At 37.0% G+C, this 12,570-nt stretch overlaps 3 protein-coding genes across 3 annotated transcripts in view; 2 read left to right on the plus strand and 1 right to left on the minus strand.

Annotated features, from left to right (window-relative positions):
• The window catches only part of LOC128991281 (probable multidrug resistance-associated protein lethal(2)03659), a 47,515-nt gene extending 35,594 nt beyond the window's left edge, over nt 1-11,921 (minus strand). Inside the window, exon 1 of the mRNA XM_054414033.1 lies at nt 11,835-11,921. The gene's annotated coding sequence lies outside the window, so the exon portion shown is untranslated. The remainder of the gene's footprint in view (nt 1-11,834) is intronic.
• Nucleotides 448-1,494, plus strand: LOC128992892 (uncharacterized). The gene has a single exon (XM_054416637.1). The coding sequence runs from the start codon at nt 448-450 to the stop codon at nt 1,492-1,494; it is 1,047 nt and encodes a 348-aa protein (XP_054272612.1).
• Nucleotides 3,551-5,761, plus strand: LOC128992893 (uncharacterized protein MAL13P1.304-like). Its single transcript, XM_054416638.1, has one exon. It carries the CDS (start codon nt 3,551-3,553, stop codon nt 5,759-5,761), a length of 2,211 nt encoding a protein of 736 aa, XP_054272613.1.
• Nucleotides 11,922-12,570: the final 649 nt, after the last annotated feature.

Consider the following 12,570-nt stretch of genomic DNA (forward strand, 5'->3'; position numbering starts at 1 on the left):
ACAAACACAGTGATTTTACACATATACAAAAAGTTAAGAAAACCATGTATGATTAATAGAAGTGTACACCAAATCAACAAAACGCCTTACTTGAGATATTTATAAAAATGTGGTGCCACTAAACTGTCTAACACAATAACCATGTGTTCTGTATTTACTTTAATCATTTGTTTATTTTTTGTTATCCTAGCAACCTAGGTAACAACAGTTTTAACAACAGTTTTTCTGATTTGAATCTAGTGGATTACACTACTTAACTATTCTCTGCAAATTAAATGACCTTTTACTAGAATGATTTGTTTTAGTGCGTCTATCCGCTAGAAATGGTGACCCCGACTAACAAGTAAATTATTTCAAACTAAATTGATGTTTTTCCTACATTAAATTTCAACCTTCTACCAAAACTTCATTTATTTTTCACCTTTCCCCAAATTATCGTTTTACGCCATGGACCAAGAACTTTTGGAGCGCCTAGCTCAATTAGAGAGTGAGAATGCCAACCTACAAAGACAACTTCAAGATTTGAATGGAAGACAAGAACAAAATCACATTTCTGTACATCCTCAAGAAGCCAACCTACCTGATCTTCCACCAGTTCTACCACAGCATCAGCCAGATCATACAGCCCATTCCGACGAACGACATGAAGATCATCACATCCACCGGGTAAGCATAAAACTTCCACCATTCTGGAAAGAGAAACCAAGGCTCTGGTTTGCCCAAGTTGAGGCTCAGTTTACACTGGCTCACATCACGAGTGAAACAACTAAATACTCTTATGTAATTTCACATCTTGATGAGCGCTATGCTAATGAAGTGGAGGATCTTATAATAGATCCACCTGTTGAAACTCCTTACTCTACTCTTAAGTCTGAAATAATCAGACGGTTGTCTCTATCTGAGGAGCAACGCATTCGTCAGCTATTGATGGAGGAGGAACTAGGTGACAAAACTCCTTCTCAGTTCCTACGCCACCTTCGATCACTTGTAGGTTCGACCACAATCCAAGATAGTTTACTGAAAACTATTTGGATGCAGAGACTTCCTGCTCATGTACAAAGTATTTTGCAAGTCCAAACAAGTGCCCAAACTGACACACTTGCAATTACTGCCGACAAAATTCTAGCAGTCCAACCTAACGCATCTTTTTGCCATTCTCTCACTAGTATGCCTACATCTTTGAATGCCGTTAATTCACCAAATCCTAAATCTTCATTTTCTGATGACCCAAAATTAACTGAAGTTTTATCAAAATTATCTGCTTTGGAGTTGCAAATGAAAAATATGCGTAAAGATGTTGATTCCCTACGTGACAGGCGACCTAGGTCACGTCAGAGGAGTTTGTCTAGTAGTCGTTATCACGCAGGTAGCTCCTCTGACACTACAGAGCAAACCAATCTATGCTGGTACCACAAGCGTTTTGGCTATCAAGCTGAGAAGTGCATTCCACCATGCAATTTCACTTCTCCGACAAACTCCAAAGGCAGCCAGTGATGGCGTCAGCTGACTGCCAAGCTGGAGGGCGCCGCCTACAAATCGTCGACCGTACAACTAATACAAAATTTTTGATTGACACTGGATCCGACATATGCTGCCTCCCTAAATCATTCGTTTGTAAGAACCAAAAGCATATAGAATATGAACTTCGTGCAGCAAACAACTCTGCCATTCACACCTACGGTATGATGACATTAACATTAAACTTAGGGCTGAGACGAGCTTTTACATGGAATTTTGTCATTGCTGATGTTAATACAGCGATTATAGGCTCTGACTTTTTAGCACACTTTGGATTGCTTCCTGACTGTCGTAATCAACGGTTGATTGACAGTGTAACAAACCTTTCTGTTCTTTGTCAATGTACCTCAATCCCTCATTTCAGCATAAAAACTATCACACCCAATTCTCCAACTTCATCAATACTGTGTAATATTACATGTCATTCATTCATCATTAACATTAATTTCTCTTTTATTTTGTATATTTTCTCTCATAATGTCTGTTAATGCCCCTGATAATGTATTATCAGTTATTTAATTTGTTCCCCTTGTTAATGTGTTATTTTATCAAATTTTGTTCAATGTTATATAATATCCCATCACCCCACAGAAACATCATCCTATTTCATGTTACAATAAAATATTTATGCAAATTCTCTCCATACCTATTAAGTACTCATCAAAAACCAACAATAATCATTTATTTAGAATAATATATAATTGTAAGAAAATTGCAATATAGTAATAACATCTTAAATATAGTATCATTTTTCAAAATTATCCAAAGAAAATCAAAATTACTGTGGCAAGTGTCATTCATGTAAATTAACCAGCTGTACATCACTTCAACAATGGACATGGACTTCCTGAGCTTCTACCATTGCCTCTGCCCAGATCCTGCCAACTCTTCACAGTGTGAACATCATTCTATTGGAAATTGTGTTTGATTTAAACTAAAATTTATAATCCCAAAGTAAAACCTATATTTTAAATTTCTCATCATCCAAAAGTATTGGACAAGTGCATTGAAGAATACCAATTTATAAGAAGACAGACACTCCAAATTTGGTAACCATCATCCATCTTATTTAACTAAGGACAAATTTAATCTTCATTGGACATTTAATCAGCATAGCCTAATAGGCCAAATTAACTTAACTCATCAAGATATATATATATTTCAAATTGAACTTTTATTCAAAATTTAATCTTCAAATTCTATTTTATTTCATTAAATTCAGTGAAACCATTTGGAATCTTTCTTTGGACATTAACATTATTAACCTATATTAATAGCATCATGAACCTAGCTTAACTTATTTCAGAACAATAACTAAATTAAATTATTTGCATTTTAAAGAAGCCTAATATATCATTCGAACCGGCACGACCACCCCTCCCTGGATTAAGAGCTCATAGCCTATTTAAATATTAATTAGTGTACTTTAGAAGAAACCAGCCAAATATAAGCCTAGAATCTTTTGATCCACTTTGGAACCCCCACCATTTTGAAAATTTACCATTGTTAACTTACCCTGTAACTAAATTCAACCAATAACTTATCTTATATTTGTATTTCATTAATAAATTTTATATTGTAACTTACCAAATCTATTTATTCTTAAAATAATTCATAATTATAAGATTAAGACAAAGACTTACCTTATTAGACAGAAACAAAACACAAATTAGGAATTATCTTTATTAAGAAATAAAAATGACTTTCAGTTCAATGTGGGCTAACTTAGTAGCCAAAGGAATTTTGTAGGCCTAAGTTAATGAATAGCCTATAGAAAGCTTTATGGTGCGTACCAAATTTGGCGCCCAACGTGGGGCTGGTTTTCGAATGATATATTACGGTAGTCATAAAATATTGCAATTTTCGATTTAAGCTAAGTTAACCTTAAGTTGTACTAGATCGTAAGAACCCATAGCCTATTGTACTGTACGTCCCGTAATTAACATTCCCTAACCCCAATAACAACACAAAGCCGTTATACAAAACATTAATTAATCACGCACAATTTGCATAATTAGTACAATAATTAATCATGGCCGAGAAAGGATATAATTTAAGACCCAACCGGAAAAATTCTAACCTAAATCCGAATTACGAATACAACACTCAAACTGACAGCGAGAGCGAGATTGAAGAAGAACGTCGCCATCTTGATGACATCACATGCACGGACACAGAACAAAAAACACATCCACAACAGACATCAGAACACACAGAGGAAGAAAACAACGAGTCCATGGACCAATCAGACAATAGTATTCCCATTCCTACAAGTCTGTTTGCAAATGTTGCCACTGAACTGTCTAGTAAACAAAGTCTGAATGTTTCCAAAATGCCAGGTGATAGCCAAGGTCACATTAGCGGATCAATAACTCAGACACCCGCACCCGAACACAGCCGATCGTTACCGAATATAGCCGACGACGACGAACGTCACCTAGACCTACCAACACGGCAACGACTTGACAATCCTAGCGTCACTGTCGGTGAAACAGCGACAACAAATACTACTGTCACGTCAGCACCAATTGCACCATCAGATATTAATACTTTAATTGCTCTCATGACTAAACTAGATACTAAATTGAGCAACAAAATTGACGAATCAAATACGGAAATTAAAGCAGAAATTAATAATAAAATCAACAGCAAACTTAATGAATTAAAAGTTGAACTCACTCAAAGCTTCAATGATAAAATTGATGCTAATAGCCTAGAAATTCAAGCTTGCCGAAATGCACTAGAAACTCATATTTTAGAAAATCGTGAAAGTCAAAATAAATTCCAGATCGAAATCAACTCAATTAAGATCACTCAGACAACACAAGCTGAAGAAATGATTAAACTCAATGAGAAACTCACACAAAAAATTGATGAATCACAAGATCAAATGCGCCAATTCGTGATTGATAATCTTACACAACAACAATCAATATCTGATAATAAAAATCAACAGAGACAAAATGACATCCTATCTGCTGTCAAAACACAATTGGTAATGCATAAACAGAATTTTGACCAAAAAATTGAAGAACTTTCTCATCGAACCAGGCAAGAATCCGAACAAAATTCCAAAGCTAATTTGGCCATCATACAAAACGAAATTCTCCCAAAACTCACCATCCAAAACAAAACTTTAGAATCTCAGCAAGCTGAAATACAAAATTTAAATCACAATCTAATAAAATGTGAACAAGAAGTGGAAACCCTCAAACAGAGCAAAACATTTGAAAACTTCCAAGGCCCAATCAAAATTATATGCAATGGAAATGAAGAGAAAGACCGACAACTACCAAAATTCAACGGCCGAAGTGGCAACCCAAAAGAATATCTTAATAAATTGAAAAGATATTACGACAGAGGACTTGAGCGAAACAGCAATTATGACCCGATTGAATATCTCAAAGACCTGCTAGAAACTTCATTCGAAGGTCCCGCCTCAAGATGGCTACAACTTGTTAAGACCGACTTAAGTTCCTGGGAACAATTTTCCAACGAATTCGAAGCTAAATACTGGTCAAGAGAAGTACAACGCAGCTTAAGAGCCAAAATTGAATCAGAAAAATACCGGTCAAATGGTACCCTCAGCCGCAGTGAATACCTTACAGAACGTGTAATTTCACTCCAATCTATGAGCCCTTGCCTGACCGAAGAAGAAATTGTGACACTGATGGCAGAGAGATTTGACTCCATCGTACAAGACTGCATCAATGTACAGAACATCACCACCGTACGTGCCTTAGAAAGACTTCTACAACGTGAAGACCTCAAAGACGGACCAAAGAAGACACGCACCAACAACCAGAATCACAACAGCTCATCCAACAACCGACCGACAACTCCAAATCAACAACCACACACCTATCATCAAAACGGCCGCTACGAGAATCAGAGAGCGTACCAACCCAAGATACCTTCATATCACAACAATTCATACAACAACAATCACCAACACAGAAATTATCCAAATCATCAAAATTACCGTCCTAACTACAATCATCCTACTTACGACCGAAACCATGAAAACAAACCATATCAACGAGACAGATATCCTCCACGTAACAGTGATAACAACCAACGGACCTACAGAAACCACCCAACCCAAGAACAAGCTCAGCTCTGCGCAGTAATAAGACAAAATAACTACGTGCCAAGTGCTCCTCCAAACGACCAATCATCACACAGTTACGAGCCACAAACTCATCCTGCACCAAATATACAGGAAAACGGTTCGGCGCTGTAAGCGACAACCGAGAGGGTCAATTATCATTAGTTAACTCTAAAATTACAGCGCCTATTTATGAAATTCTCGGTAATGAAATAAATCATCTTCAATCCCAAAGTATAATGTGCGATAAGAACTTCTTATTAGAAAATGATTCAGAAAATAATCAATCTCTAAATTTCACTCAAATAAGTTGCCCAGAAATTAGCATCAAACTTAATAATATTAGAGTAAACGCATTAGTCGACACTGGTTCATCAATAACTTGTATATCAGAATCCTGGTTCAGTGAAAACAAATCCAAAATTTCACCATTTGAAGAATTTCCAGTTAATAACACAGTAATCAAAACTGCTACAAATGAGCGATCTAAAAGAGTCTCTCGAATTATTTACGTTCCCACTACAATTGCAGAACACACCTTGCCATTGGAATATCTTATTGTACCAAATCTAATAAAACCTATAATACTAGGAGTAGATGTTTTGTCTAATCTTAAAATGGATCTGAATTTCAACACAAATGAAATAGATATGCAGATAAATAATCACAATGTTACTTTGAAGTTTTGTATGTGCAACCAAGAGGGACAAATATGTCACTTAATAATTAATGATAGCCATAGGCCAAATAATGAATATTTTAATGATGAAACGTTTGATGTATATCACGATGATCCAATATATAATAAATTAAATAGCACAATAAATAACTTCAAAAATAGAAAAACAGATCCAATCGAAGATGAAACATTAACCCAAGAAGAAATAGATAATTCCCTAGCAACAAATACGTACATAACCGCAGAAGAACGTGAAACATTAAGCAGTTTATTAAATAAATACCAGCTAAAGAAGATGAAGATGTTTTATACGGCCCCTACCATATATCAGCCCTCAAGAAATATTTGTAACCAACCCGAGCAATAGAAGCTGTGATCGACGAGATAGATAATGATGACCCTACTTCGAAGACATTGTATATCAATAAAATTCATCATGTGTTTCATCCATCAATAGACTTTTGTGCATCATCATCTCCAACCAAATTGTGCCATGGACCTTAATCGCGAGTGCGTGACCCCATAAATTGTGTTTTCCATAAACTGATACCCAGGTGATAAAGTTTATAAACAATACTCACTTACTAATAAACTGTGATCTCCTTAATAACAAAGAAACAATAAAGTTATTTGGTATTGAACAGTATGGAACAACAGCCATAATATCCCTTTCTTCCCATGCCAGGCCATGAACACTCTATTCTATTTTCCCCCTTTTAATGTTATTGTCCTACACATTTGTTAATTTATATTATAATTTTATTGTATTATCACCCAATGTTCTATCATCCAGAAAATCAATCATTTAATGTTATTCATACCTATCTGTAAGTATCATTCATATTAATGATTCATGATTCCATTTCATATTTTGTCGAAATCTGTATTTCATTTCATAGCATACAGATTTCTGTGGGGATAATTTGTAATATTACATGTCATTCATTCATCATTAACATTAATTTCTCTTTTATTTTGTATATTTTCTCTCATAATGTCTGTTAATGCCCCTGATAATGTATTATCAGTTATTTAATTTGTTCCCCTTGTTAATGTGTTATTTTATCAAATTTTGTTCAATGTTATATAATATCCCATCACCCCACAGAAACATCATCCTATTTCATGTTACAATAAAATATTTATGCAAATTCTCTCCATACCTATTAAGTACTCATCAAAAACCAACAATAATCATTTATTTAGAATAATATATAATTGTAAGAAAATTGCAATATAGTAATAACATCTTAAATATAGTATCATTTTTCAAAATTATCCAAAGAAAATCAAAATTACTGTGGCAAGTGTCATTCATGTAAATTAACCAGCTGTACATCACTTCAACAATGGACATGGACTTCCTGAGCTTCTACCATTGCCTCTGCCCAGATCCTGCCAACTCTTCACAGTGTGAACATCATTCTATTGGAAATTGTGTTTGATTTAAACTAAAATTTATAATCCCAAAGTAAAACCTATATTTTAAATTTCTCATCATCCAAAAGTATTGGACAAGTGCATTGAAGAATACCAATTTATAAGAAGACAGACACTCCAAATTTGGTAACCATCATCCATCTTATTTAACTAAGGACAAATTTAATCTTCATTGGACATTTAATCAGCATAGCCTAATAGGCCAAATTAACTTAACTCATCAAGATATATATATATTTCAAATTGAACTTTTATTCAAAATTTAATCTTCAAATTCTATTTTATTTCATTAAATTCAGTGAAACCATTTGGAATCTTTCTTTGGACATTAACATTAAGATTAAGACAAAGACTTACCTTATTAGACAGAAACAAAACACAAATTAGGAATTATCTTTATTAAGAAATAAAAATGACTTTCAGTTCAATGTGGGCTAACTTAGTAGCCAAAGGAATTTTGTAGGCCTAAGTTAATGAATAGCCTATAGAAAGCTTTATGGTGCGTAGCAACTGGCAGAATTTCCCATGATTACCCGACCCTCTGGTACACCAAGAAAAGTGCTCCATTCAACCTTGCATTTCATCAAAACGACCCCTGGCCCCCCAGTTTCATCTCGTCCACGTCGACTCGCTCCTGATCGGCTTGTTATAGCCAAAGCCGAGTTTGATGCCATGCTCACCGATGGTACTGCACGTCGATCTGATGGACCTTGGTCATCACCCCTTCACATGGTCCCTAAGAAACCTGATGGATGGCGCCCCTGTGGAGACTACCGTGCTCTCAACGCTAGGACTATTCCTGACAGATATCCTGTTAGACATATCCACGATTTCACCCATTCTCTCAGAGGTTGCAAGTATTTCTCTGTGATCGACCTAGTGAAGGCCTACACACAAATCCCTGTCAACCCTGAAGACATCCCGAAGACAGCCATTACAACCCCCTTTGGATTGTTTGAATTCCCCTTCATGTCCTTTGGCCTCCGCAACGCAGGACAAACTTTTCAGCGTTTCATCGATGAAGTAGTTTTTGGTTTAGACTTCTGCTTTCCTTATATAGATGACGTCTTAGTTTTCTCTAAGGATGAGACTGAACATGAAGCCCATCTACGAACTCTATTCAATCGGTTTTCTGATTATGGCATACTCGTTAACGTAAATAAGACTGTTTTGAAAGCTCCAAAGGTTACCTTCCTAGGATATGAGGTATCATCTGCTGGTACTCGACCACTTCCTGAACGTGTTGAGGCTCTGCAACAATTCACCCGTCCCTCTACTGCAAAAGGTTTGCGTCGTTTTCTCGGCATGTTGAATTTCTACCGCAGATTCATTCCTTCAGCAGCCAAGCAACAAGCAGCTCTCCATGATGCCCTCTCATCTCTACGTGGAAACCAACCTGTAAATTGGACTCCTGAATTGGATGCTGCATTCTTATCCTGCAAAGAACATCTCTCCAATGCTACCTTGCTTGTTCACCCTGACCACAAGGCCCCTCTCGCATTGTTCTGTGATGCCTCGAGTACCCATGTAGGAGCTGCTCTCCAGCAGATGGTTGACAATAAAACATGGGAACCTCTCTCTTTCTTTTCACAGAAACTGACACCAAAACAATCCCTTTGGCCAGCCTATTACCGTGAGCTTTTCGCTGTACATATGCCGCCATTCGTCACTTTCGTCACTACCTTGAGGCAAATCATTGCATAGTTTTCACAGACCACAAGCCAATAACATTTGCCTTCAGTCAAAAACGTGAAAAACTACCTCCTGTTCAGCAAAACCAACTAACATTCATTTCACAATTCACTACAGACATAAGACATGTTTCTGGATCGGCCAACCTAGTAGCTGACGCATTTTCTCGTGTAGATTCATTGTCAACTACGGCTCCCAGCATTGTAGATGCCAAAACTTTGGCACATCATCAAGACTCTGACCCTGAGCTACAAGAGATCCTTAAGGGAGGGACATCTCTTAATTTGAAGCTTGTCAAAATTCCTGGAACAGACCTTGATGTATACTGTGACACAACAACTTCAGTACAACGACCCTTTGTCCCTGAGCCCCTTAGACGCTCAGTTTTTAATTCTATACACAATCTAAGTCACCCTGGCATCAAAGCTTCGGCAAAACTTGTTTCTAATCGCTTTGTTTGGCCCCGAATTCAACAAGACTGTCGAAACTGGGCCCGAGCCTGTGAGAAATGTCAACGTGCTAAGATCTCCCGTCATGTATTTACACCTCATGGATCGTTTTCACTCCCATCATCAAGATTTGATCATGTTCACATTGACATCATTGGACCACTTCCACCATCCGGACCATACAAATATTGCCTAACAGCTATCGACCGCTACACCAGATGGCCAGAAGTTCATCCATTGAAAACCATCACCGCAGAAGAAGTAGCTGAGGCTCTGGTGATGTGCTGGTTTTCCCGTTACGGCTCACCCTTGCGCATCACAACTGATCAAGGACGCCAATTTGAGTCAGCATTATTTCGTGCCCTTGGAAAGACCTTCGGTGTAGAGCGAATCAGAACTTGCGGCTATCACCCTTGTGCTAATGGTTTAGTCGAGAGATTCCATCGGCAGTTTAAGGCAGCTCTCATGTGCCACAATGATTCAACATGGCTTGAAGCACTTCCCATCGTACTACTCGGCATTCGCAGCGCATATCGTGAAGACCTTCAGGCATCTACTGCTGAATTAGTTTTTGGCCACCAACTCCGTCTACCTGGAGAACTTCTAGACCTCCCTCAAGACACAACTCGTGAGGAGGACCCGGCTGACTATGTAGTTCGCTTACGTCGACACATGTCAAATTTAAGACCTGTGCCCACATCTTGGCATGATAAACCAAAGACCTTCGTTTTTCAGGAGTTAAAACGGTGTACTCACATATTTTTGCGAGATGACTCTGTTAGACGATCACTACAACCACCTTATACTGGACCGTTTCCCGTGGTATCTCGTGATGATAAAACTATGACTATAATCCATCGTGGTAAACGTGTGAAGGTGACGTTGGACAGAGTAAAGCCCGCGTATCTATTGCAAGATCTTACTCCTTCAACACATACACCCATCCATAATAAACATTCCAGAAATCCACCCTCCACAGTGTTCCCACTCAAGACCCTACTCTCAAGCCAACCCAAGCCTTACGTGACCCGATCTGGTCGTACTGTGAAATTTTAAGTGCCCGGTCTTCCAGACTCCGCAGGGGGCTAATGTGGTGCCACTAAACTGTCTAACACAATAACCATGTGTTCTGTATTTACTTTAATCATTTGTTTATTTTTTGTTATCCTAGCAACCTAGGTAACAACAGTTTTAACAACAGTTTTTCTGATTTGAATCTAGTGGATTACACTACTTAACTATTCTCTGCAAATTAAATGACCTTTTACTAGAATGATTTGTTTTAGTGCGTCTATCCGCTAGAAAAATATATAGAAAACAAAAAGTTACGCACAAGGAATGTAGCGAGGGGTGACACACAGAAGCGTTCCAACTATGTCTTACAAAAATTTTAAAATACTAACTCTTGTGTGTATAATGGAGTATGCGAATCTTCAAAATGAAACAGAAGTAGCAATTTATTAATCAATAGAACGTAGTTTAATGAGCCACTCATTGTGCATACACTAATACATTCATAATTATTATTTCAAGTTACATGTAACACATTGTGAAAAAGGTTATTTCCAGTACCTATGTTACTAGTTTTCCTTTGAGCAACTTACCCCCTGCCTTTTCCTTACATACCTGATTAGAAGTATACGGATGAATTAGACTTTGGTACATTTTGAGACCCCGGTGAGACGGATACAGATTCCAGGTCCATCTGCTATTTGTCATTGGGCTATTAATGAAAGATGATTTCTTGCTAATGATATTTTCCTAACTACTCAAAAGATAGTATCAAGACCAAGAGTTTAACTATTACAACACTGCAACAAAATTCCCAATGGCACCAAACTTCACAAAACCAATAAAATAGACAAATATTAGCCTACATTCATATTTTTAAACTGTATACATTTTATAATATTTGTTATCTTAAAGCAATATTTTGTTAATATCCTACCTTAACAATAATCCAACCAGTAAAGTTGTCAAGAGTCAAATCACCTTGGTGCAAACTTCATCTTGTGGGTTTGTTATCAGATGAAATCTAATCTAGATGGCAAACATATTTAAAACTATTTGACTTTCATTGACATAAACGCTAAAACATTGAATTGTTATAAATAGAGTGAAAAATGTTAAACACACACATATGTCTGAGTAATAACAGTGTTACATATAATCTTATCTTACTAATATTATAAATCTGAAAGTTTGTGAGTTTGTGTGTATGTTTGTGTGTGTGTTTGTGTGTGTGTTTGTGTGTTTGTTGCTCAATCACGCGTAAACTACTGGACGGATTGGGCTGAAATTTGGCATGATGATAGCTCACATTCCCGATTAACATTAAAGCATATTCTTATCTCAAAAACCCTTTCGGGCTCCGCCCCAGTGGCTCTGTAGTTCCCCATGTTAATCTTATGATTTTTCAAGGAATTAATGAATCTTAACAGCTGTTTCAATTAAACAAGTTTTGTTCTGTTCTATGATGTTCAATAGCATAAAAGTTACAAGGATTACCAACAGGGTGCAGCACTATTATTTATTTTTTTTAATTCATGACAACAGCTAATTTCCAACCAAAAGGTGAGTGAGCGTAGCGAACGAACTTCAACCTGGAGGCGAGTTAGCGTAGCGAACGAGCTAACCTGAAGGCAAGTGAGCGCAGCGAACGAGCTCCAACCTAAAGGTGAGTG

The sequence above is a fragment of the Macrosteles quadrilineatus genome, unplaced genomic scaffold (assembly GCF_028750875.1).
Source record: "Macrosteles quadrilineatus isolate MER2022 unplaced genomic scaffold, UCM_ALF_1.0 Scaffold_4__1_contigs__length_99947679, whole genome shotgun sequence".
Classification (NCBI taxonomy): domain Eukaryota; kingdom Metazoa; phylum Arthropoda; class Insecta; order Hemiptera; family Cicadellidae; genus Macrosteles; species Macrosteles quadrilineatus.

What these genes read in the sequence shown, in the direction of transcription:
- LOC128992892 (XM_054416637.1), top strand. Translation starts at nt 448, where the DNA reads ATGGACCAAGAACTTTTGGAGCGCCTAGCTCAATTAGAGAGTGAGAAT.
- LOC128992893 (XM_054416638.1), top strand. Translation starts at nt 3,551, where the DNA reads ATGGCCGAGAAAGGATATAATTTAAGACCCAACCGGAAAAATTCTAAC.